The sequence below is a fragment of the Ornithorhynchus anatinus genome, chromosome 8, assembly GCF_004115215.2.
Source record: "Ornithorhynchus anatinus isolate Pmale09 chromosome 8, mOrnAna1.pri.v4, whole genome shotgun sequence".
In the NCBI taxonomy this organism is placed as follows: domain Eukaryota; kingdom Metazoa; phylum Chordata; class Mammalia; order Monotremata; family Ornithorhynchidae; genus Ornithorhynchus; species Ornithorhynchus anatinus.
Window position 1 is genome coordinate 4824611 of NC_041735.1, and position 27081 is coordinate 4851691.

At 56.7% G+C, this 27081-nt stretch overlaps 1 protein-coding gene across 3 annotated transcripts in view; it reads right to left on the reverse strand.

Moving 5' to 3' along the window:
* Positions 1-26391, reverse strand: part of UNC13C (unc-13 homolog C) — a 184726-nt gene extending 158335 nt beyond the window's left edge. For 2 of the 3 annotated variants that reach the window (XM_029070801.2, XM_029070800.2), the window contains exons 1-3: positions 26289-26390; positions 17568-17726; positions 11543-14641 (exon numbers count right to left, since the gene is read on the reverse strand). In XM_029070801.2, the coding sequence (XP_028926634.1) occupies positions 11543-14486 (2944 nt within the window). In that variant the 5' untranslated portion in view covers positions 14487-14641; positions 17568-17726; positions 26289-26390. Of the gene's footprint in view, positions 1-11542; positions 14642-17567; positions 17727-26288 lie in introns of all 3 variants that reach the window. The other variant, XM_039912855.1, reaches the window with a different exon arrangement.
* Between the last annotated feature and the right edge of the window lie 690 nt (positions 26392-27081).

Below are 27081 nucleotides of genomic sequence, written 5' to 3' on the forward strand. Positions count from 1 at the left end.
GGTTTCCACAAACTGTTCTGGCAACATTTCTCTCTGCAAATAGGTTTCCCAAAAGGCCACCACTTTCATTCCTTTGTCTATTAACTATCAGAAGAAACTGATGGGTTTTTTTTCCTGACTTGAGGAATCTCCTATTATGAAACAGACCAAAAAGGTCAAGCTTACGTCTCCCTCCAGGTTGCTGTCTTACTGAGCATTAATAACGACCTCAGCTTCCTATGAGTGTGACGAAGGGAACATTCACACTCTACCTCAGGGAAGCAGAATCAAAGCCAGATATCGATCCCAAACGGGAACTTTTGCCCACTGTCTTCGTAAAAGGCATATGTCCTTTAGACTTTTCTCTGGGTACCCAGAGAGATTCAGAACGGTTGACAAGTGGGATCGCTCTAAATGCCGACAGAGTGAGATCGGGGTCGGGGGAGGACGAAAGAAAGTGACTCTGGGCATCGAAAGCATTGCCTTCCCAGTCAAAGCGAGGCCCAGAACTCACCCCCCGTGTACCCCACTAATAATAATGATGGTATTTGTCAAGCGCTATGTGTCAGACACCGTTCTAAGCGTGCGGCGGATAGAAGCAAATCGGGTTGGACCCGGTACCTGTCCCACATGGGGCTCACAGTCTTAATCCCCAATTTACAGACGAAGGAACCGAGGCACAGAGGAGTTAAGTGACTTGCCCGATGTCACACAGCAGGTAAGTAGCGGAGGCGGGATCAGAACCCATGTCCTCTGGCTCCCAGGCCTGTGCTCTTTCCACTAGGCCATGCTGCTTCTCCCAGACTCAGGCTGCTAAGTTCAGCTGCTTCTCCCAGCTAAGCTCAGCCCGGATCCAAGCGAGCGGACGAGGGCAGGAAAAGCCGTTTAAAGGCCCGGGGAAGCCTGGTCTCAAACGAGGTGGTTTAGCCTGGGCCGTTGAGAGGCAAGAGCAGCAGTCGGTCAATCGACGTCATTTCCTGAGCGCTCACTATGTGCAGAGCACTGTACTAAGCACTTGGGAGACTACGATACAACAGAATTAGCTGTCGCGCTGGAGGCCGGACGAGCTGGGACGTCTCACCCGGGAGAAGGTCTGTTCTTCTTGAGGAGATGATCGGGAGGCCAAGGGGTGGACTAAAACACCGCAGTGACCAGGCCCTGCGAGAGGGCAGATCTATGCACGTGGAATGGTAGGAAGTGACGTTTCCACGTGGGACTCTCTGGCCACACACACTCACGTAACTAAGATCTCACCACCACTACACTGTCAAATGCAGAATACGTGAAATCTCTCTCTCTTTCTCTCCCCCTCTCTGTCTCTCTCAGCACTGGGTAGAATCCCCCAGTCCTACCTGGAAGGACACTGCCTCAGCTCACTGCCTTCCTACTACAATCCAGCCCACGTATTTCACTTCTCTAATGCCCACCCACCTACTACTGTACCTCGATCTCGTCTCTCTCGCCTCCGACCTCTCGGCCATGTCCCGCCTCCGGCCGATTAGACCGTAAGCCCGTCAGTGGGCAGGGACTTTCTCTATCTGTTGCCGATTTGTACATTCCAAGCGCTTAGTACAGTGCTCTGCACATAGCATGCGCTCAATAAATACTACTGAATGAATGAATGGAATGCCCTCTCCCTTCACATCCAGCAGGTGATAATCTCCCCAACTTCGAAGCTTTATTGAAGGCACATCTCCTCCTAGGGGCCTTCCCTGATTAAACCCTCCTTTCCTGTTCTCCCACACCCTTCTGCGTCACCCTGACTTGCTCCCTTTATTCATCCCCCCTCCAAGCCCCCACAGCACTTATATCCATATCAGTCATTTATTCGTTTATATTAATGCCTATCTCCCCCTCTAGACTGTAATCTCAGTCAGGGGCAGGGGCCGTGTCCGTTACACTGTACTCTCCCAAGGGCTTTAGTACAGTGATCTACACAGAGTAAATGTTCAATAAATACAACTGGCTGATTAGTAAAAGTGCTTAATGCAGCGCTCTGCATATAATAAGCGCTCAGTAAATACGACCGATTGATCGGGGGCCTGCCGGGAAACAGGGAGCCTGATGGGAGAAGCCAAGTCGTGCCTCCGCACACAAACACAAGCCCACAATCCCCCCTTCTAGGCTGTGAGCCAGTTGTCGGGTAGGGATTGTGTCTATCTGGTACCAAACTGTACTTTCCAAGCCCTTAGCACAGTGCTCTGCACACAGCAAGCGCTCAATAAATACGATTGAATGAATGAATGAATACCCACAAACGCACAATCTCTCTCCCCCGCCACGTCCCATCAGGTAAGGTCCAAAATCACAGAGGCCTGAGACTGGACCTCCCACCCAGGACTCCCTGGGCCGTCGGCGTTGCCGGCGGTAACGGCAGCTCCGACAACCCCTCGCTGACCCACTTTTCCCTGTGAGAAGCCATTCGCGAGCTTCCCCCCAGGAATTCCTTGGCATTCGACAGCTACAGAAATCATCCGGACGAAGGCCGCCGTTTGCGAATTTGGCCAAGAGGAAACGGCCAGCCCCGGCTCTCCCGGCCCAAGCCGTATTTTCCAGCTCAGCGGCGAGGAGGGTTTAGGAGGGTCCACGCTTTGCCTGCTGCGATATGAATTGGAAAACTGTAATTCAATCTGGTTTAATGTTTTCTGCAGCCTTACAGGAGGGCGCTTCCCCCTCCTAATCCACTGTAAACAAGTCAAGCGGCTTTAGAAATGGACCAGTTGGGTGAAATTAGATCGAGAGGCCGAGACTAAGCGTACACAAGAATCCTGCTCAGCACACATTCTCCTCCCCGTTTCGCTAGGTTTGGAGCAAAGCCTCCTCACAATTGGCATTGAGGGTATCCCCCAGTTCTTCCCATCTTAACCCAGTGGCTCTTCACTGGCTTCCCCCCAGCTGACTCTCTCTTCCTTCCTCCTAAACTCATCTAAGCAAACCCTCCTCTTGACTCTCCCACCTTCACCCCCTCACTCACGCTGTTTCCTCAACCTAGAGCTCCCTCCCTCCCTCCCCAAATTGGGCAGACCACCGTTCTCCCCACTCTCAAGGCTGTCTTCAAGTCCCACCTCCTCCAAGAAACTCTGGAGAGAAGCAGCGCGGCTTAGACGGACAGAGCTCGGTCCTGGGAGTCATCTAACCCTGACTCGGCCACTTCTCTGCAGTGTGACCTTGGGCAAGTCACTTCACTTCTCTGTGCCTCAGTTACCTCATCTGTAAAATGGGGATTAAGACTGCAGACCCCATGTGGAACTGGGACTGGGTCTAAGCTGATTAGCTTGAATCTACCCCAGCGCTTAGAACAGGGCTTCGCACAGCAAGCGCGAAACAAACACCATTATTATTATTACTCTGTATTTACTGCAACGGTTAGAACGGTGCCTGGCATGTGGTAAGTGCTTGATTCTGTAAAAAAAAAAAAAGCTTTGCCCGCACCTTACTGATACCCATTCTCAGAACGTATGTAGAGGTAAGCATTGAATGGTAAGTTTTGATTACTCAGTTGGAATTTTGATTTTGATTTTTTGATTTGATTTGATGACTCAGTTGGTGAAGGTTTTTATGTCTGTCTTCTCCAACGGAGCGTAAGCTCCTTGTGGGCAAGGAGCCTGTGTCTTGCTTCTGTTGTCTTTTCCCAAACAATAGAGAACACGGCAACCAGTGGACGCTCAACAAATCCCACTATCGCTATTATTATCATTGCTAATACTATTACTAATTACGAGAGCCTCGGGGGGCCAGAGACACCCCGATCCTAAGCTGTCCCATGAGGGATATAGAGGTATCTGTGAAGCATTTACTATGTGCCAGGCACGTACTAAGCGCTGGGGTGGATACAAGCAAATCGCTTTGGCCGCTGTCCCTGTCCCAAGGGGGGCTCACGGTCTCAATCCCCGTTTTACAGCTGAGGTAACTGAGGCCCAGAGGAGTGAAGCGACTTGCCCGAGGTCGCACAGCAGGCAAGTGGAGGAGCCGTGTTAGAACCCAGGTCCTTCTGACTCTCGGGCTCGTGCTCTTTCCACTAGGCCACGCCGCTTCAATCTTGTGATTCTGGGATGTGAAACCGAGACCAGGTAGAATGCCCTCACCTAGAATAGGAAGACCCTAATCGGGAACAGGATGGATTGAGTGGGAAGTGGCAGGAGTAGCCCTGATCTCTCTCCCTTCTCCCCATTGTACAGATGGAGACGCTGAGGCCCAGCACAGCGGAGGATCTAGCCAGGGGACTACGGAAACGAACCCGCCCAGGCCCCGGTCGATTTTTCTTCCTTAGACCACGTCCCCATCCAAACTCCCAATCACCCAGGGCTCAGACAATCGCCCAGATGGACGCCACGGATGGCGGTCGGAGACCAACCGACTCGAAGACACGACCAAAAACTCGCTGTGGGCGGGCAACGTGTTTACCATCTCTGTCATACTTTAGTCGCCCGAGCACTTGATAGAGTGCACGGCGCAGAGTGAGAACTCCATAAATTTGATAATAATTATAATTACGGTACTTGTTAAGTGCTTACTATGTGCCAAGCACTGTTCTAAATGCTAGATTGATCGAGCGTCCTCCCACTTTCTCCAAGCCCCTCAGATCCAAGGATGCAAAGGAGGGGCAAAGCAGCCCACCTGATCGTAGGAGGCCATCGGGAGAGAGCTCTGAAAAAGTACCCCCAAGCGCTTTGTTCAAGACAGTGTACTCAGAAGGCGCTCAATAAATACCCTTTCTGCCATTATTAGCTTAAAAGCCTTGAGACTGTCAGCTCATCTAGAGTGTAAGCTCGTTGTGGGAAGGGAATGTGTCTCTTTATTGTCACATCGTAATCTCCCAAGCGCTATTACAGTGCTTTGCACCCAGTAGGTGCTCAGTATATAAGATTGAATGAATGAATGAATGAATGAATGAATGAACGAACGGTAATGGCAGCGGAATCTAGTGGGACCCATATTCAAGCCAAGCACCCCCATGCTGAGGTGGAGATCCAAGCCAAGGGCTAAAATGTCTCCATCCCAGAGCCTCCTTATGGGTCGGGATCATGACTATCAACTCTATTGTATTGTACTCTCTCAAGCGCTCCATAGTTATTATTATTATCATTGTTATCATGGTACTCGTTAAGCGCTTACTCTGTGGCAAGCACTGTTCTAAGCACTGGTAGATACAAGCTAATCAGGTTGGACACAGTCCCTGTCCCACATGGGACTCACAATTTTAATTCCCATTTTATAGATGAGGTAACTGAGGCCCAGAGAAGTGAAGTGACTTGCCCGAGGTCACAGAGCAGACAAGTGGCGGAGTCAGGATGAGAAGGCAGGTCCTTCTGCATCCCAGGCCCACGCTCTATCCGCCAGGCCACGCTGCGCTCGATAAATACCACTGGTCGATCGATGGCAGCCCCTCTGAAATCCCCTCTACCCGGCCGACGGTGGTCCCATGCCGATCGGCACCGCCTCGCGCTCCAGTTGCCGGAGTGTTATGGGGAGTGATGAAAGATGAAGACCATCGAACTGGCATTTTCAATTCGGTCGCAGACACAGAGTGGGGATTTTAATTACAGGCTCTAAATGAGTCTTTTTCTAGTTAATCTCTGGATTACACTAAGACAAATGTCCGTCCAAGGGAGGTTTTACTGCTGGACAAACCTCGTGGCTTCAGCGGGTAGAACCCGGGACTGGGAGTCAAGAAGGAGGTGGGTTCTAATCCCAGTTCCAGCGCTTGTCGGCTCTGTGAGCTTGGGCAAATCGCTTCACTCCTCTGGGGCTTAGTTCCCTCATCTGTAAAATGGGGATTAATGCTGGGAATACCGTGGGGGCCATGGACTTGTGATCAACCTGATTCGCTTGTAATAATAATAATGTTGGCATTTGTTAAGCGCTTACTATGTGCCAAGCACTGTTCTAAGCGCTGGGGGAGATACAGGGTAATCAGGTTGTCCCACGTAGGGCTCACGGTCTTCGTCCCCATTTTACGGAGGAGGGAACTGAGGCCCAGAGAAGTGAAGTGACTTGCCCAATGTCACACAGCTGACAAGCGGCGGAGTGAGGATTAGAACCCGTGACCTCTGACTCCCAAGCCCGGACTCTTTCCCCTGAGCCAAGCTGCTTCTATCTACCCCAGTGCTTAGTACAGTGCCTGGAACCTAGTAAGCACTTGACAAATACCATAACAAACACCATAAAAAAAGAGGAAGAGGAGGCAGGAGGGCGAGGTTATGGTAGGGTGACGCCAGTGGAGGGAACAAGCCTTTGGGTGACATCGAAGCCATCCCAGCCGGGGCCGGGGAAGAGGGATAGAACTCACCGCTGCTCATCCTTGCCCCCGAGTGGGAATAATAACGGTAATGATAATGGTATTTGATAAGCGCTTACTCTGTGCCAGGCACCATTCCAAGCGCTGGTGTGGACACGAGCAAATCGGGTCGGGCGCAGTCCCTGCCCCACGTGGGGCTCGCGGTCTCAATCCTCATTTTCCAAATGAGGTCACTGAGGCCCAGGGAAATGAAGTGACTTGCCCGAGGTCACAAAGCAGACAGGTGGCAGAGCCGGGACTAGAACCCATGGCCCTCCGACTCCCAGGCCAGTGCTCTATCCGGAACACCGTGCTGCTTCTCCAATGAAGCCGCTTCCACAGCTGGGGGCTGGCAAAGAGCTGAACCGCTGGGGCTCCCGAAAGCCAGACCGGGCTACCAAGGAGGTAAGTCCCCAGTAAGTCATTTTCCCAGTCCCACCAGCCCTAACTGTGGGTACCGGGGATTGTAACCATCTTCCAATTAGCATCTTTTTTACCCAGAAGAGAAGATAAAGCGGAAACAATAAGTCTGAATTAAGGGTGTCGAATAAAGGAAATAGATCTCTTGCCCCAAAACAATAGCACAAATTAAGCGGCGCCGGCAGGATTAATGGACGATGCCGCCCAGAAGCCGAAGCGATTATCGTTGCAGAGCAGCACCCGGAGGGAGCGGCTCGAGGAGGATATTTGGCGGCCCGGAATCAAATTTGGTAAAGTGCGGAGCTCGGAGGCTACCGATTCCGCCAGCAGGAGGTGAGTGACGCTCGTCTCTAGCCATCCGGTCAATTTAGGCGGAGCGAAGGGGCGTTAATCGGCACTGCGCAAGCACCGAGGGAGAAAATGAGCCGACCCCCTGGTACTATACATGGGATTTCCCCTCGTCCCAGAGTTGAGATGGATTCGCTCTCCTCAGCTCCTTGCAGCTTCTATAACTCTGTTCCTCCGCGCAGAGAGATTGTCAGGTGACGGAAGCCCAGAGGAATCGTAAAACGTTTTTGGGGGGGGGGTATTTGTTAAGTGCTTACTCTGTACCGAGCACTATTCTTAAGCACTGGGGTGGATACAAACTAATCAGGTTGGACACGGTCCCTGTCCCACGTGGGGCTCATAGTCTTAATCCCCATTTCACAGATGAGGGAACTGAGGCCCAGAGTGACTTGCCCAAGGTCCCACAGCAGACGAGTGGCGGAGCCAGGATTAGAACCCAGGTCCTTCTGCCTCCCAGACCTGGGTTCTATCCATCAGGCCACGCCGCTTCCTCTTGCAGGTGAACCAAGACTCTTGCCTGCCCGATTCCCTCCAGCAATCAGGCGAGGCAGAGCACCAAGGACGCGGACGAGCGCACAGATCCATTTATCAAATAAGAACTAAAGGTGAGATCGATCTCTGGATCCAAGATGATGTCTTCAACAACTTCCTAAATTAGAGGAAGCCAGGAAGAATGAAGAGACTTTCCAAGGCCCTGAGCTAACCAGCACCTGGCCGCCCGGACCGCCAACCCCTCACCCACGTCCCGCCTCTGGTCCGGAACGCTCGCCCTCCTCAGATCCAACGGGAAATCATTCTCCCCTGTTTCAAAGCCTTATTGAAGGCACAACTCCTCCAAGAGGCCTTCCCTAAGTCCCCCTTTCCTCTTCTCCCACTCCCTTCTGTGTCGCCCTGACTCGCTCCCTTGGTCCACTTGCTCGTCGTGGTCAGGGAATGTCACTGTTTATTGTGGTATCGTACTTTCCCAAGCGCTCGGTACAGTGCTCTACACACAGTAGATGCTTAATAAATACGATTGAATGAATGAATTTAATGAACCTGGGCCTCCAGGGTCACTCGCCACGTGGCCCAGGAAGCCACTGGATTGATAGCTGCCGCCCAAGGGGTTCATGTCCCTAATAATAATAACTGATGGTATTTTTTAAGGGCTTACTATGTGCCAACCACTGTTCTAAGCACCAGGGTAGATACAGGTCATCGGGTTGGACACGGACCCTGTCCCACCTGGGGCTCTCAGGCTTAATCCCCATTTTACAGACGAGGGAACTGAGGCCCTGAGAAGCTAAGTGATTTGCCCAAGGTCACACAGCAGACAGGTGGCGGGGCCCGGATTAGAACTCAAGTCCCTCTGACTCCCAGGCCCACGCTCTACCCAGCCTGCCAGCAAGCTAGCCCCGGGACCATCTGTAGAGGGCAAGGCTGCCACTGGCCGGGATCCTGCTCCTGACGGCTTCGGCGCCGCCCTGCCTCCGTCCTCCCCCTCTTCTCCTCACCGCTCCTGAGGGGGCACCGCCCGACGGGGTGCGGGGACGGGGGGGGGTGCCCCGGGTGAACGGCTGGACCGTCCCCCAGGCCGGATTTTGGCGTCCCGACGTGGCCTGGAGTGGGAGCGGGAGAAGAGCCAAGGAGGCCCCCGGGTGGGAGCTGGTTACCAGCCTGAGATAATCCCCAGGCCTCGGCCCAGTTCCGAGGGAGCGGATGTCCCCCGCCCCCCGGCCAGTCAGTCGGTCGATCATATTTACTGAGTGCTTACCATGTGCAGGGCACTGTACTAAGCACTAGGGAGAGTACAACGTAACAATAAACAGCCACATTCCCTGCCCACAACGGGCTCACAGTTCAGAGGCCTGTGTGACCCACGGGAACACAGGAGATTAAACCTTACAGTCCTTTAGACTCTAAATTCCTCCTCTAGACTCTAAATCCCTTGAGGGCAGGCAACCTATCGACTCCACTGTACCGTAGTGGCCCAAGTGCTTAGCAGCGTGGCTTAGTGGAAAGAGCACGGGCTTGAGAGTCAGAGGACATGGGTTCTAATTCCCCCCTGCCACTTGTCTGCTGTGTGGCCTTGGGCAAGCCGCTTAACTTCTCTGTGCCTCAGTTACCTCATCTGGAAAACGGGGGTTAAAACTGTGAGCCCCCCCCCCCCGTGAGACGAACCGAGTACCTTGTATCTAATCCGGCGCTTAGAACGGTGCTCGGGACCTAGTAAGCGCTTAATAAAAACCATAATTATGATTATTATCATTAGAGTGCTCTGCATACGGTAAGCACGCGATAAATACCATTTACTGATTGACTGGCAGCTGGCTGATGTTCATCATGGAACAATCCTTCAGCGGAGCCAGGCGGGCCGTCCGGTTGCTGCCTGAGGAAGCAGCGGGGGGTTCTGTTCTCACACCCCCTCCCTCGCCGGCCCCAGAGAATCAGCGTGGCTTAACGTTTAGAGCACAGGCCTGGGAGTCAAAAGGACCCGGGTTCTGATCCTGGCTCTGCCACTTGTCTGCTGTGTGAACCTTGAGCAAGTCACCTCACTTCTCTGTGCCTGTTACCTGTTATTTGTAAAATGGCGATTAAGACCGCGGTCCCCAGTTGGGACAGGATTTGTGCCCAACCCGATTAGCCTGTATCTATCCCGGCGCTTAGTACGGGGCCTGGCACGTGTAAACACTTAACACCCCCCCCGCAAAAAAAAAAAGACCATTCCCTTCAGAAGCCGGGGAGCCGGATGAGCCGCATTTCCCTCCCCGCTTTGTGGGAAGAGGCATCTCTCCCCCTGCTTCTAACTTCTTCGAGGAGAACCCAGCCTGACTCTCCAGCTGAACCCCCCCCACCCCCACCCCAGGCCACATCCTCCCCCAGATCCGCCGTTGGGTTAGCGAAATCAACAAAGGTACTATTTTTAAACACCTTATTTGATAAATGCAAACTACCTCTCTTCTTTCCTAAACCCAGCGAACGAGATTCGCGGCGTCGGTCCCTCACAGATGACCAACAGCCTTCCTGTCTCCTCCGCCTTTGGCTTCCTCAGCCTGCCCGGCCCCCACCCCTAAAAAAAGCTCTGAAACCCTGCCGCCTCCCCTGTTCGTCCGTCCTCAGCCCCGGGAGAGGCGGCTGGACGTGGGGGTCACGGTGAAATCCGGCGGCGCCAAGACGGCTCGGCTGCCTGACGCTCGCAAGTCAGCCGTGAAGGCCTGGGAAGAGTTCCTCCCGGAGAAAAGGAATCAACATCGCCACCTCCGAAGCCTCGAAGAGACCGATCACCGTCAAGTCAACTTCCAGTTTCACGGTCGTTCCCTCCGCCTGTCAAAGAGGGAGGCTGGGTTTCGTCCTGGTGTGAGAAAGCGTCCTTTGAAACGTACAGGGCTTCTGCGGAGGAACCGGTCCCTATCCTCTGGTGAGGATAATTCCATCGTTCTAATTCCCGGTGAGTGGAACGTGGCCCCGGGAGAACCGTCCAATGGAGGGAGTGGGAAGGGGGAGCTGTGGGGTGGGGAGGGAGGGAGGGCCTGTTGATGACAATAATAATAATGATAATGATAACTGTGGTACTCGCTAAGCGCTTACTCTGTGGCAAGCGCTGTTCAAAGCACCGGGGTAGATACGAGGTAATCAAGTTGAACACAGTCCCTGTCCCGCATGGGGCTCGCAGTCTTGATCCTCGCTTTTCAGATGGGTTAACTGAAGCACGGAGAAGTGAAGTGACCGGCCCAAGGTCACACAGCAGACACGCGGCAGGCCCGGGATTGGAACACCACGTCTTCCGACTCCCAGGCCCGTGCTCTTTCCGCCTGACCGCGCCAAAGAGGAACCGTAACTGGGGGGATGGGGACCGAGGCAGAACTCCTGTGGGATTTGGGAAGAGGAGGTTAGTCCCAGGGAGGAAGGAGGGAGCACGCCTCGAAGCTGGCTGACGAGGGATGGCTCAGTCAGGTGATCACCCTCCTCCTTCCGAGCTCAGAGGTGCCCACGTCTCACCAAGCAACGCCTACCGGTCCGGGCTGAGACTCAACAACCCAGCCAGGAAACCAGACGCCCAGCCGAGTTCCAGGCGCCGAACGAGACTCTCCCGTGGTCCCTAGCCACTTCCTTCCTCTTCTCCCCTCGGGGATGGGAAACTGATCTCTGGCCTTTCCCAGGGCCCGCCCCCCCGCCCCAAGGCTCCCTTCCCTCTCTTCCCCAAGATCCTTCACGTGCCCACGTGGACACGGAGAAGGCACCTGCCAACGGTCCAGGGCCTGGGCACACCGGGCCCCCAGGGTCCCCAGTTGGAGCCCCCAGGCACTCTCGGGTGCGACGAGCTGCCACCCACCGTCTCCCCTTCGCCTGGCTGGCCCCTTCGCCGGGCCTAGTCGGGCCCCGAACGTCAGGACGGCTGAGCTCACCGCCCCATTTCTACCACCATTCCCCCCGTCCTCGGATTCGCCCCTCCCCGTCGGCCATCCTCGGGACACCCCCCGAAACGCCCCGAGGCACCCGCCCGCCCCGGCTCAGGATAGAGAACGTCAGGGCCGTTACCTCCGGCCAGGATCTTCTCCTCCAGCTCGGCCATCTGCATCTTGTAGGCTCTCAGGGCCGCCTCCTTAAAAGAGGGCCGGACCCTCTTCTTCTTGGGTGTGCCTGGGGGCCCTTCGGGAACGTTCTGGTTCTCGTCCTCCCCCGCCCCCCCGGGGCCGGCCGCATCGCCGGCGGGTCCCGGGAGGTCCGGGCTGCCCAGGTCATCCCCCTGCCCCTCGTACCCATCGAAGTCCTCTTCCTGCGGCGTGGCGTAGGGGGTCCCGGAGGAGGGGATCTCGTACTCCTGGGCTTGGTCGTCCATCTCCGAGAAGCTGGTCCGATTTTCCAGTTTGGCCAGGACCTGCTCCATCACCTCCACGTAATCCGTCTCCCGCTCGCCGCCGGCCTGGCCGAAGCCCTCCTCCCCGGCCCCGGCCCCGGCCCCCGCCCTGTAGTAGTACGGCTCGGTGTAGACGTCCGAGTCCAGGGTCGTGCTGGACTCGTTGGCCGTCGACTGGGACAACGTCCTCAACCTCCCCATGAAGGAGGAGCCGCTGTCCTCGTTCCCGCTGAGGCTCTGGGTGCTCTTGGTCCACACGACCTCCAGGGCCGACCGGGCCCGCTGGAGCGTGGACCCGAAGCGGGGGAAGCCGAAGGCCTTGTCGGCCAGGTCGACGCTGAGGCGGCTGTGCCAAGACTTGGCGGGGGCCTCCTCCGAGTCGTCGCTGCGCACCTCGCTCTGGCTCCGGTACATCCCGGGCAGGGGGTCCGGGTAACGGTCCGGGTAAGGTCGGTCGGGCCCGGCGCCGGGGAAGGCCTCGTCCCGGCCGGCCCACTCGCCCCCGCTGTCGCCGTCCAGCCCGGGGCAGGGCGAGGAGTCGTCGTCCAGGGTGAGGTCGTAGCTCTCCGTGTCGTCCGGGAGGTCCGCGGGAGGGCTGCCGCCCTCGTCCGGCCGCGGGCCCGCCAGGCCGTCGTCTTCTAGGCCCTCCCCGTCCCATTCCCGCCACGGGGAGAGGTCGTCGTCGTCGTCGGGGAGGGAGAGCCGGGAGCCGCCGTACCGCTCCCCGTCCCCGGACGCGGGGTCCGGCCCGAGGTCGGCCTCCTCGCGGCTCCCCTCCGGCCCGCCAGGCCCGCGGCCGTCCGGGGCGGCCCGGTGGGAGCGCCGGGCCCGCGGGCCGCCGCCCCGGTCGGACGCCGCCTCCTCGTCCGGGCGCCTCTGCCACAGCTCCCGGTCCGACGAGGACAGGAGGGAGCCCCCGTTGGTCCGGAACTGGATCTCGGAAAAGTCCTCGGAGTGGGACTGGCACAGCTTGGCGAAGTCCGATTCGGAACGGCTGAGTTTGGGGGTGAGGAAGCCGCCCTGGGGGGGCCCGGCGGCCCTGGCCCGCTTGTCCGGGCCCCCGGCCGCCGGGGACCGCCTGCCGGGCCTCCCGGCGAACCCGGCGCGAGACCTGGCCACGCGAGACCCGGCCGCGGCCTCAGGCGGGCCCGCCCCGGTCCGGGAGGCCGGCGCGGCCCAGCCGTTCCCGCCGGTGTCGGAGCCCGGCGGGTCCCGGTCTTCGGCCTCGGGCGACCCCCGGCCCCCTTCCCGGGCCCGGGACTCCGCCGCGTCGGGCCTCATGTCCATGCTCTCGTAGGTCTGCGAGGACGCCAGGCCCCGCTCCCCGCGCTCCCGGCCGTCGGGCGGGAGGGCGTCCGTGGCCACGCCGATGCCCGTCCCCTTCAGCTTGTAGGACTTCTTCAGGATCAGGTCCCTCTGCTGGGACGTCTCGAAGTAGGCCAGGATGGGCCGCGGCTTGGCGTCGGGGCGGTCCCGGCGCGGGCCGAGCCGGTGGGCCAGCTGGATCCCGACGGGGCCCGAGGCGTCCGAGAGGCCCATCTTGTCCCCCAGGACCCGCGAGACGACGTCCTCGGCGCGCTCCCCCGGCTCCTCGGGCACGTTGAGGAAGCGCAGGCCGGCCCGGCTCCCGAGCGGGCCCAGCCGCCTGATGTAGTCGTGGATGTCCCGGGTCTCGCGGCGGGACTGGGCGAAGCCGCAGCGCAGCTGCTCCACCTCGCTCTGCACCACCTCCACGCTGCTGGAGATCTCGTCGATGGAGCGCTTCAGCGCGTCCACGTGGCCCCGCAGCTCGCAGAGCTCCGTCTCGATCTGGCCGATGCCCTGCAGCTCCTTGAAGATCAGCTCCATGATGTCCTGCGTCTGGCTGATGCAGCCCGCCGAGCTGAAGCCGGGCTGCAGCTCTCCGGCCTTCTGCGGCCGCCCGGTGCGGTCCAGGGATTTGCTCCTCAGGCCCCACGTCTTCTTCCACGAACTCAGCTCCGAGTCGGAGGAGACGCACTCCTGGCTCTTCTTCCACCGCCTCAGCTTGCGCAGCGCGCCCAGCTTCAGGCCGTGCAGGGCCCGCTCGCCCTCGGAGCTCCCGTCCGAGGGGCTGAGGCTGCTCAGGCTCTTCCGGTTCCGTTTCCCCGGCATGGCGGCTGCGGGGGCGCCCTCCTCCTCGTTCAGAGACCCCGAGCTCCCCGCGGGAGGCGGCTCCGGCCCATCGCGGGCCGGCCCCGGGCCCCCCTTCCGCGGCCCGTTGGCGATGGCCACCCGGTAGCTGGACGTCGGGGACGGGGAGAGGTCTCCGCCGCCCTCGCCCGCGGGCGGGCGGCGGGCCGGGCGGCACCCGGACCGCCTCTTGACGGAGCTCTTGGGTGGACACCTGGGGTTCGGGGCGAGGCCTCCCGGAGAGGGGTCGCGCACGTCGGGGCTCGGGCCGCTGACTCTCCTTTTGGAAGGGTTCCCCGGTTTCTTTGTGAACATTCCTTTGCCAATCCTACGGAGGTGGGACAAGATCAGGCCCTTGAAAAGCCCAGAAAGGGCAGAGGGCAGCGGAAGGGGCCCTCTCCCCCTGAGGGACGGGAGGGTAGATCCGGGCGCGGGTCGGATTCCTGCCGGGGCATCGCCGAGAGGGGGCTTCATCAACTTCTCGGAGACGACCTGGGGGGTTTCACGCTGAGCCACCGGAGTCGCGGGGTCCCGCGGGGACAGAGAGCAAAAATCCACAGGCCGGGGGGGTTCGGCCCGGACGAGGGACCGCTTTCCTCCTGCTCACCTCCGAGGGTCTCCCGCCGCATCTGCAAGAGAGGAAGGCACGGGCTAGACGTGGGGGGGGGGGGCGGCAGGAGGGAAATCGAGGCAGCGAGGCATAGCGGATAGGGCACGGGCCCGGGAGTCAGGACGTCAGGGGTTTGAATCCCGTCTCCGCCGCTTGCCCGCCGGGTGACCTCGGGTGAGTCGCTGCGCTTCTCCGGGTTTCAGTCCCCTCATTTTCCAAATGGGGGTTGAGAGCGTGAGCCCCCCGTGGGATAGGGACCCTGCCAACCCGAGGTGCTCGTATCCACCCTAGCGCTCGGTACAGTCCCTGGCACCTAGAAAGCCCTTAACAAATGGCATAATTATTTTCATTATTATTAGGCTGGCCCTCTCTCAGCGCCACCCAACGGACACAGAGCCCCCGGGGGGGGGGGGTCCCTCCTTGACCAAGCCCACCCCCCAGTTCGGCACCCACGAGGTCTGGATCGGAGTCGCCATTCCCATCCCCCACTGAGCCTGCTTTGGCCTCAGTCCTCGACCTGGACTTCCAGACCTCCCAGTGCGGCTCGGTGGAAAGAGCCCGGGCCTGGGAGTCGGAGGTCATGGGTTCGAATCCCGGCTCTGCCACTCGTCGGCTGGGTGACTGTGGGCGAGTCACTTCTCTGGGCCTCAGTTCCCTCATCTGTAAAATGGGGATTAACTGTGAGCCTCACGTGGGACAACCCGATGACCCTATATCTCCCCCGGTGCTTAGAACAGTGCTCTGCACATAGTAAGTGCTTAACAAATGCCAACGTTATTATTATTTTCTTCCTCTAGACTGGAAGCTCGCTGTGAACAGGGACTATATCTGTTTTTCGTTAGGTTGTTCCCTCACAAGCGCTCAGCACGGTGCTCTGCACACAGTAAGCGCTCAATAAATAGGACTGACCGACTCCCAGAACCCAGGGGCACACTCTCGCCGCGCCCCAGGATAAGGAAAAACGGGATTGAGCCACAAACCCTGGGTCCATCACCACAGGCACGACGGCTTCTCCAGCCATCGCGGGGTTCTAGACAAGCACCTGTGGGTGGAAGAACTCTCTTCAATTCAACCCACGCATTCTAGCCAAAATAAGTTGAGGAGAAAAAAGGACAGCCTTCCCTGGGCAAGCCGCAGATGGACTCTGTGCCTCAGTTTCCTCACCTGTAAAATGGGCATTTAAATACCCGTTGCCCCTCCCCGTAGCCTGTGAGCCCCGCGTACGACGGCGACTGTGCCTCGTCTGATTCTACTGTATCGGCCCCATTGCTTGGCATGGTGTTTGGCACGCAGCGCTTAGAACAGTGCTTCGCACAGAGTAAGCGCTTAACAGATACCATCAGTATCATTATTATTTAATTTAGCAAGCGCATAATAAATGCCACCATCATGGCTCAGTGGCAAGAGCCCGGGCTGGGGAGTCGGAGGCCGTGGGTTCGAATGCAGGCTCCGCCGCTCGTCAGCTGTGTGACTGTAGGCAAGTCACTTCACTTCTCTATGCCTCAGTTGCCTCATCTGCACAATGGGGATTCAGACCGTAAGCCTCCCGAGGGACAAACTGATTCCCCTAGATCTACCCCAGCGCTTAGAACAGTGCTCTGCACATAGTAAGCGCTTAACAAATACCAATATTATTATTATTATTATTCCTATCAGTTGGCTTTCACCAGCAAAACCTTTTCATGTACCAGAAACAAATATCCAAGAAATGGCAGCATTTTCCAACTAATTTCCACCGACTCTGGTCGCGTCATCCCAACATCCACCTTTAGTATCTAGGCACGTATCAGCGGATATAGTCTATTTATTCATAACGTTGCTGTTTGCAGTTGTGTCTAGATTATCCTCCCACCGAGTGTATTATTTAAGGCCTCCCGTTGCCCCCTTGACACTTTAATCTCTCGAGAGCAAGGATTTGTCATTTTCTCGTTTTGGACTCTCCAATGTTTCGGTTCGTTTTTAGTGATATTTGTTGAGCGCTCGCTACGTGCCGTACACTCTACGAAGCACTGGGGTAGAGAGAAGCTAATCGGATCGGACACGGTCCACGTACCACATGGGGGGTTCACAGTCTTAATCCCCATTTTACGGATGAGGGAACTGAGGCCCAGAGACGTGACCTGCAGACAAGCGGTGGAACCGGGATTAGAACCCATGCCCTTCCGACTCCCTGGCCCGTGCTCTATCCTCTAGGCTTGTCTGCTGCGTGACCTTGGGCAAGTCACTTTACTTCTCTGGGCCTCAGTTCGCTCATCTGTCAAATGGGGATTAAGACTGTGAGCCCCGTATGGGACAGGGACTGTGTCCAACCTGCTTAGCTTGGATCTACCCCGGCACATGGTAAGCGCTTAACAAATCCCATCGTTATTATTCATTCGTTCAATAGTATTTATTGAGCGCTTACCATGTGCAGAGCACTGTACTAAGCGCTTGGAATGATCATGATCATTCTGTCGGTCAGCGAAAATCAGGTCCGGCAGCCCCAAATCCCAGGCTAGGAAGCCGTCGTTGGCCTCGGATTAGTAAACGGCAAGTAATCGACGGGGACCCGAGCAACCTTCCTCGCTTTCCGCTTGACAGGCCGCCGAGACAAACGGTCTCCAGGAAGAGAGAAATTGCATCCGCCCCAACGCTGACCTCGACTAGAAGCTACGGCTCCCGGGGGGGATACAGACTGTCGGCAGCCGGAGTCGTCCCCTGAGTCAATCGATCCATCAGTGGTATCTATTGAGTGCTTACTATGTGCAGAGCACTCCACCAAGCGCTCGGGAGAGCACGATCTCCATTTCCTTTTTCACAGATGAGGGAACCGAAGCTCAGAGAAGTGAAGCGTCCGAGGTCACAGAGCAGACGAGTGGCAGAGCCGGGACTGGAACCCAGGTCCTTCCGACTCCCAGGCCCGGGCTCTGTCCACTGGGCAACTCTGCTTCTCATCCAGCACTTACCCGACACCACCCGCACTCTCTCCTTCCCGCCCGCCATGTTCCCACCAGCATCCGGTGGACAATGGGCAAGTAGGCGGGCATGGGCGCAGCGCATCACGAAGCATCCACAAAGGGCAGGACCCCACTGCTAGCCAAAGTGTCTTCAGCAACGTGCCAGGGCTGAATGAATAATAATAAGAATAATGTTGGTATTTGTTAAGCGCTTACTGTGTGCAGAGCGCTGGGGGAGATACAGGGTAATCAGGATGTCCCACGTGAGGCTCACAGCTAATCCCCATTTTCCAGATGAGGTAACTGAGGCACAGAGAAGTGAAGTGACTTGCCCACAGTCACACAGCTGACAAGTGGCAGAGCTGAATTATTATTATCATCATTAATAACAATAACGGTATCTGTTAAGCACGTACTATGTGCCAGTCACTGTACTAAGCGCTGGGGTGGATAGAAGCAAATCAGGTTGGACACAGTCCCTGTCCCACTTGGGGCTCACAGTCTCAATCCCCGTTTTACAGATGAGGGACCTGAGGCCCGGAGAAGTGAAGTGACTCGCCCAAGGTCACACTGCAGCAAAGTGGCAGAGCCGGGATTAGAACCCACGACCTTCTGACTCCCAGCCACTAGGCCGTGCTGCTTCTGCGATCTTTCGGATTGCAGTGCCAAAGCCCAGCAGGCTGTTGTCACGGTCGCCGTGGCCATCTTGACCGGTCCCCTTAATCAGCTGCTTTTTCGGGATTCCTACTAGGTGTGTCCACTTCACACAATGCCCTACTTAGTTCTTCACTCAGAAATCTTCGCCACAGAAGCCCCGGCAGGAGGAACCAAGGTTAGGACCCTGGTGTCCCGATTCCCAAAGCTGGGTTTTTTCCACTGGATCAACAGCAAGCCTTTAAGGTTTAAATACTTTAAGGTTTAAATACCAATCAGCACAATAACAATACACAGCAAGGTTTTGGCAGAGCGACTGCCTGCTGTGTGACCTGGGGCAAGTCCCTTCCCTTCTCTGTGCCTCAGTTACCTCAACCGTAAAATGGGGATCAAAACCGTGAGCCTCACGTGGGGCCGGACTGTGTCCGACTGATTACCTCCGATTTGATTCGGTCGTAGTTACTGAGCATTTACTGTGTACAAAGCACTGTTCTGAGTGCTTGGGAGAGTACGGCATAACAAGAAACGGACACATTTCCAACCCCCAGCAAGCTGCGTTAGTGAGTGCCCGGCACGTAGTGAGCACTTAACAAATTCCATAAAAAAACACAATGATAATAATAACGTCTTTATTAAGCGGTGACTATGGGCCAAGCGCTGTATTAAGTACTGGGACAGTCATAAGCAAATCGGGTCAGACACAGTTCCTAACCTACGTGGGACTCACAGACTATTCCCAAGTATCAAATCCTCATTCTACAGATTAGGAAACTGAGGCACATAAGCACTTAATAATAGTACTATTATTATTATTATTTATGTGCAGTTCCATCTCCAAAGCTCACGTCCTCAGATCCCAAACCTCAACCTCAATACGAATTCCCAGTCTTCAGAGAGAAACATGTCGGGCGGAGGGCTCTTCCAGCAACCGCTTTTAAAATTCTTTCTTTTACAAAGGGACTGGAAGATAGAAATTGGGAGAAACTGTCTACTGTTCTTTCACTGATATTACTTTAACCTCTAAGCCTTCGAGGGAATACGCGAGGTTCTCTATTACCGACTGAAACGATCAGGGAGTCGGAGTAGCTCCCAGTGAGGAGAAACTGGGAAAGTAAGCACTCCTTCGGTCCGGAAAGACGAAGGCTAAGCGGGGGCCGTTGCTGGAGGTGAACGAACCGTGCGTGGCACAGACAGGGCGAACACAGAGTTGACGTCCGCCAAAGCCCACGGCATCAGGGTGAAGGGTCTCTGTTTACGGCTTAAAGGCGGCGGGTTGTTTCCTTCTGCTCCTTGGCCCTTCTTGCACTTTGGAAAGACGCTACAAAGATACTGAGGGAAAACTTTTATCGGACCCTTACTCCTCCCCTCTCTTGCAGGAGGCAGGGGAAACTTGGGCAGATTATGTAGTCAGTGGAAGGAGTGCGGTAGCTGAGGAGGAGAAAACCGAAAGGAAACGCTTCCCGAGCAATTCTTTAGCAGGTGAAATTGGGGAGGCAGAACATAAGATAGGCTTAAGACGGGTGGGGATAAGCTCAACTGCTTACTAGAGAGAAAGTTAGGGCTGGAGAAGGGAGGCTGACCTGGATCGTGTCTAACGATTCTATTATGCTCTCCCCAGAACTCATAATACAACTAACTGATGGAAGAGTTAATGATGTCAATAGACCTCCATCACTCGTAACCGTGAACGTAGAGGAGGGTAGCCTCCTCTCGGCATCCCATCGTCACTGTCAGAGACAGAATCCCGGACAGTTGATCCCATCCAGTGATTGCTTCGATTTCTCAATCATCACCGGTACTTGAGAACCCACTGCATCAGGTGCTCGGGAGAATGTAATAGGAGCAGTAGACATTATCCCTGGCCCAGAGAAGCTTACCCCTTAGTAGACTGCTTTTTTTAAACGGTGTGTGTTAAGTGCTCACTCTGTGCCAGGCACTGAATGAAGCACGGGATAAGGGAAATCCAAGCTCATCTGGTTGGACACAGTCCATGACCCACAAGGGACTCACAGTCTTTAACTCCCTTTTTACAGGTGAGGTAACAGGTACAAAGGAACGAAGGGACTTGCCCAATATCCCGCAGCAGACAAGTGGCAGAGGTGGGATTAGAACCCAGGTCTTTCTGACTCCCAGGCCTGCGCTCTATACCCACCCTTTTTATCCTTTATACTCTCATATATTCAGTCATTCATCCAATTGTATTTACTGAGCGCTTACTGCGAGCGAAGCCCCGTACTAAGCGCTCGGAGAGCACAACATAACAACAGACACATTCCTGCCCACCGCGAGCTGACATTCTAGAGGGGATTCTCCCCCAAGGGGCTTTCCCCCGGATCCAGAAAATTGGGGTGCTGATCCCCCGGCCCAACCTTAAATTAAGAGAGCGGACAGCCTCAACTCAGTGAGAAGCAGCGTGGCGTAGTGGATAGAGCACGGGCCTGCAAGTCGGAAGGACCTGGGTTCTAATCCCGGCTCCGCCACTCGCCTGCTGTGCGACCTTGGGCGAGTCGCTTCACTTCTCTAGGCCTCGGTTCCCTCATCTGTAAAATGGGGGTGAAGACTCTGAGCCCCACGTGGGGCAGGGACCGGGTCCAACCTGATTGACTTGTATCTACCTCGGGGCTTAGAACGGTGCTCGGCGCACAGTAAGCGCTTAACGAGTACCGTAGTCATTATCATTGTTATTACTGAACTTCCCTGCCCAGATGGAAGAGGGCATCTAGATGCGGATTTAATTTGCGGAATTATCTCTAATTCTGCGTGAGACTTAGTGAGTCTGTACAGGCAGGATCAGTAGAGGCTGAACCCAACCCCGGGTTCAGTCTGATCACAGAGTTCCAGCGGGGCTTTAAACTTTAATAACGAGAAGCACCGTGGCCTTGTGGATAGAGCACAGGCCTGGGAGTCAGAAAGATCTGGGTTCCAATCCCAGCTCTGCCACTTGTCTGCTCTGTGGTCTTTGGCAGATCACTTCACTTCTCTGGGCCTCGGTTACCTCATCTGCAAAATGGGGATTAAGGCTTTGAGCCCCATACGGGACATGGACTCTGTCCCACCTGATTCGCGGGTACCTATCCCAGTGCTCAGCACAGTGTCTGATACGGTTAGTGCTTAACCAATACCGTAGAAAATGTGAAACGGGGTTTAAAAACCTTAATTTAGAACCTCTGTTTGTGTCATTTGGAAACCACACAGTTTAAGTTTCGGTGTCAGATCTCTGCCCTGTAACTCTGGTGACGGGAGAAGGGAAGGTTAATTGGAGGCTAGGGTTCATGGAACGGAAATCAATAGCAGCTGTGGGAAGAAATAAATCTCAATTGCAGTAAAACTTGGAGGACTATGCTTTCAAGTGTCATTTAAGATTTCTCTTTATCATCCCGTTGCCAAAAGCTGTAACGTTCAAAGCTGCACGTGGACTCGACAAACCGCCTGCCTGATGCATCGTTCAGAGGCTCGCGGGTAGGGACGGAAATCGGTCGTATTTATTGAGTGCTTACCGTGTGCAGAGCACCCTGCTAAGCCCTCGGGAGAGAACAATATAAGAATAGAGCCGACACATTCCCTGCCCGCATCGAGCTTACGGTCTAGAGGGGGAGACGTTGATATAATTAAATGACGGCTATGTACGTAAATGCTGTGTGGGGCTGAAGGCGAGGCGAATAAAGGAAATCAGGGTGACGTGGAAGGGAGTGGGAGAAAAGAAAGTGAGGGCTTAGTCGGGGAAGGCCTCTGGGAGGAGATGGGCCTTCTGGATTGATCGGGAAGATGCTAGTGACGGGTCCTCCTGAGCTGGGACGGGAGATCTTCTGGGCTGAAGATAAGAGCCGTAAGCAAGGCCATCCCTGGGTCAGACCAATGGTCCACACAAGCCAGGGTTCAGCCTCCAATGGAAGACCCAGAAAGCTTGGAAAAACCACCCCCCTCCCCCCCCCCCCATCCTCTTGGCTAGGAATGGACCATCCAATGAGGGTGGATGAAAACAAACAAACCACCAGAGTCCAGGGCTGCGAGCCCGAAATGAAATCAATCAATGGCTCCCAATTAACCTTCCGTTCTCCCGTCACCAGAGTTACAAGGCAGAGATCTGACACCGAAGCAACTCAGTAAATTGTATTTACTGAGTGCTTACTATGTGCAGAGCATCCATCAGTCGCTCTTATCGAGTGCTTACTCTGGGCAGAGCACTGTACTAAGCGCTGGGGAGAGTATGATACAACAGAATTAGCAGCCACATCTCCTGCCCGTTACGGAGACCCGAGACGCAGAGATGTCAAGTGACTCTCCCAAGGTCACGTGGCAAGCAATTAGCAGGGCCGGGTTTAGAGCCCTGATCCTCTTACTACCAGGATTGTGCTCTTTCCCCTAGACCAAGATTCGTATTATAAAATTTAAAAAAATGGTATTTGTTAAGCACTTACTATGTGCCAACCACTGTGCTTAGCACTAGGGTAGAAACAGGATTATCAACACGGTTTAGTGGCAAGAGCAAGGGCTTGGGAGTCAGAGGACGTCCCGACTCTGCCACTCATCTGCTGTGTGACCTTGGGCAAGTCACTTAAATTCTCTGGGCCTCAATTATCACATCTGTAAAATGGGGATTAAGACTGTGTGCCCCACGTGGGACAACCTAGTTACCTTCTATCTACCCCGGAGCTTAGAACAGTGCTTGGCACATAGTAAGGGCTTAACAAATACCATCATCATCATTATCAGATGGGGCTCACATCTTAAGTAAGAGGAAGAACAAGCATTGAAACCCCATTTTGCAGATAAGGGAACCGAGACACAGAAGTTAAGTGACTGGCCCAAGGTCTTTCGGCGGATAAACTGGCGGAGCCGAGATTAAACCCCGATCCTCTGACTCTCAGGCCCGGGCTCTTTCTACTAGACCACACTGCTTCTCGGTCTGTGAGCGAGCCAGTGCTGACCACTCTATTGCTTTCGGTTCCTCCATGCTGAAGTCACAAGCCCATGAGCAAAGCCATCACTGGGTCGGACTGATGCGGACCATCCCTCGGGGACAGGAGGGGGAATTCGAAAACGAACCATCTCCCGCCGGAGTCTGGGAGCTCTAGGGCCCGGATGTGACCCGTGGCCAGTCATTTATCGTTCAGTCGTATTTAATAATGATGGTATTTGTTAAGCACCTACTACGTGCCGAGCACTGTTCTAAGCACTGGGGTAGATACAAGGTAACCAGGTAGTCCCACGTGGGGCTCCCAGTCTTAATCCCCCTTTTCCAGATGAGGGAACTGAGGCCCAGAGAAGTGAAGTGGCTCGCCCGAGGCCACACAGCAGACGAGTGGCGGAGCGGGGATTAGAACCCGTGTCCTCTGACTCCCAAACCGGTGCTTAATTTTTACCGATCACTTATTGTGTGTGAAGCACTGTACTGAGCACTTGGGAGAGTACGATAGAACAATAAACAGACACATCCCCTAAGGTCCAGGGATCCTCAGCAACTGAAATCTCTCATCACCCTAAAGACACGGGGGAGTCCTGGATCCAGATCTTGGCTGGGGAATTCCCAAGCCTCCTCCTGCCCTTCCCTCCACCTCAGATCTCCTCCCGGATTACGAGGCCGGTCAAGATGACTGGGTGGGTAGCCGGGATACTCCGAAGCCCATCAGGGCGGGGGGGGGGGGGGGGCTCTAGGCATCGAGACCCGGTTCGAAGAGCGACCGTTTCCTTCAGCGATCCTCCAGTCCCCCTCCCAAAAGCGACCCAAGAAGGAAGGTGTGAAGGAGGCCTTTTCTCCCTCCACAGGTCCCGGCACTGCTTCTTGCCTTCCAGGAGGAGATCCTGGGCAACTGCATTGATATCCCTCTCTCCCACTCTAGACCGTAAGCTCGTCGTGGGCAGGGGATGCGACTGTCTACTGTTGTACTGTACTCTCCCAAGCGCCGAGTACGGTGCCCTGTACCCGGTAAGCGCTCCGTAAGTACGATCGAACGAACGAACGGACAAGGGAAGGGCTTCCTTGCAGCGTCCCCGGGTTTCTCCCAGTCTCGAGAATTCCTCTCGGAATTGCTCCACGCGTTCATATTCCGTTCACCGGGGCGGGTTCTTCAACCCCTCTAGGCTGGAAACTCCTTGTGGGCGGAGAACGTGTCTCCCAACTCCACTTTCCCCAGCATTTAGTACAGTGCTTTAGCTCTCGTTAAACGATCGATCGATCCTCTGATCGCAATAAGGGTCGCCACCCACCCCCACGCTTTCTCCTCCTCTGCAATCACCACGGCCCGGCGGCAGCAGGACCCTCTAGCCACGCGACCAGGTTGGCGGACCCCTCGGCTCCCCCTCTCCCGAGGTTGATCCGGCCCACCGGACGGGACCCCCGGAGCCCACCCGCGTAACAGGCCACCTGGCTAATCCCCGCGCACGTCGGAGACGGTCCGGGTCCTGCTCGAGGAGAGACCATCCAAGGCCATCCCACCCCGCTGCCCCATGTGGGCCCGGCAACTTGGACGGTGAGGTGGCCCAGACCCGTCTCAGGTCACGGGGGGCGGGGAGGAGACGCCGGGGGGGGGGGGGGGGATGCCGTGGAACAGCGTGGACGTCTTCCTGCGGGAGACGCGACTGCCCATCCGTAAAACCCTCCAGTCACCCCCGTCGCCCGACCTCTAATCCGGGATGGGGGAGAGTTGTCGGTCCCAGGTGGGACGCGGGGACCGGGACGGGAAGATGACGCCTCCGGCCTTGAGCATCCGGAAAGTCTGCTGAAGCCAGGGGAGATTGGAAAGCTCTCGTTCAATAGTATCGTTTCTGCTGAGGCCATTCTGCGCTCTCCCTCTGTCCACCCAACGTCCCCTTTCCCATCTCCGCATAAGAAATGGGGGACACTGCCATTAACCCCTCGGGCTCCACCACCTCCCTGGGAGTGACAGGTTGTCCCAGGCGGAGAGATTTGGGAACCTCCATCCTCTCCGGAGACGATCGGACCAGGGCGGCCAACGGCTCGGCCCTCCCACCGGCCCCCTGCTCTCGGGATCGAAGTCAACGGGCGCTAGCCGCCACCAGACTCGGACGCCCTTCCAAGAGGAGGAAGAGCGCCGCAAACGTGCGGCGACAAACCGTGCGGGTCGCTTTCCAAAAAAGACTCTTCTCTGCCGAGAAGGGCCGGGAGGAACCCCGGGCAGAACGCGGTGCGTAGGGTCGGGGACCCGGAGGCTGAGCTTAAGGCCCGAGGGCGCAGCTGCACAAGTTAAATTGTTCCCCAGTGAGCCCAGCGTGACGGGGGTGGAAGGGAGAGGGCGGCGGGGTGGCAAACAGGATGACTCTCTCCCGGATCCGAATTCCGAGAGGGATAAATCCCTCCAGACCGGGAGCTCGTCGCGGGCAGGGATCCTCTCTCTCCGTTGCTATATCCTACTTCGCCGAGCGCTTAATACAGTGCTCAGAGCTCCCTAAATACGATCGGATGAATGGACGAACAATAACACCGGCGTCTGGCAAGCGCTCACCCTGCGCTAAGCACCGTCGAACAGACACCCGGGGAAGGAAGGCTCCTTCTTTGGAGCCAAGCCGTGCCGAGGGGCACCTCCGGCAAGGTGGATCGTGGCCCAGAAATGCGGGGACGCAAAAAAAGTGTGCGGGTGGCGGGTGTGCGTCCGCTCAATCGGTTCCCGGGAAATTCTTCCCAAAGTGAGGAATGGGTCTCGGGTGACCGAGCCTTTGCCAACCGGGGCAACTTTTGCCGGCTCCGTTTCCCCGGAGCCCCGCGGCAGGGCAAACCCCAGGAAAACGGGGGTGGTCCCCGGTGGGGGATGGGGATGGGGGTCCCCCTCTTCCCCTCCCCCGCCCCCCAGCCTCGGGGCCCCTTCTCCAGGGAGGGAGGGAGGGAGGGAGAAGCGTCCACTCGGCCGCATGCCATCGGGGGCGAGGCGGGCATCCCCCGAGGCCCGCGAAGGGGTGGAGGGGCCGGTGGGGGGCAGGAAAGCGGGGGTGTCGGGGGGGGCGGGGGGGGCTCCGGCCCGGCCGGTCCCGGGGGGCGGGGAATGTGCTTCGCACCCCGCGAGGGCTCAACCGACCCGATGATGATGATGACTGTGGATCAGAGTCAAAAAGAACACCTACCTGGCGGAGCCCGGCGCTGGGCCGGCGGCTGGGTTTCGGTGGCCCAACCTGGAGCCCCTCTGTGCCTCCTCCGTCCCTCCCTCCCTCCGCCCGGGACGGGGGGCGACGGCCGAGGGGGCGCCCGGGGCCGGGGGGCGCCGGGAATCTGGTGCCCCCGCTGCCCCTCCCGCCCCCGCCCGGCCCGGCGCAGCCCGCAACTGCCAGCGGCTGGCTCTGCCTGCTGCACTCTGCCACGGCTGGGGGCGGGCACAGCCGGGGGGCGGGCGAGGGGGCGGCCGGGGAAAGGAAAGAGGAGAGGGAGGAGGGGGAGAGACAGAAGGAGAGGGGGGGGGGGGAGATGGAGGGAGAAAGGAAAGAGGAGAGAAGGAGAAAGGAGAGAGAGGAGAGGGAGAAAGAGAGGGCAGAGAGGAGAGGGGAGAAGGCAAGAGAGACAGGGAGAAAGAGAGAGGGGAGAGAGGAGGAGGAGGAGGAGGAGGAGGAGGAGAGAAGGAGAAAGAGAGAGGAGAGGGAGAGAGGAGAAAGAGGAGGGGGAAAGGAGAGAGGAGGGAGGAGAGGGACAGGGAGACAGAAGGAGAAAGGGGGAGAGAGGGGAGGGAGACAGAGGAGAAACAGAGAAGGAGAGAGGAGAGGGAAAGAGGAGAGGGAGAGACGAGGGGGGAGAGAGGAGAGGGACAGGGAGAGAGAAGGAGAAAGGGGGAGGGAGGAGAGGGAGAGAGGAGAAACAGAGAAGGAGAGAGGAGAGGGAAAGAGGAGAGGGAGAGACGAGGGAGGAGAGAGGAGAGGGACAGGGAGA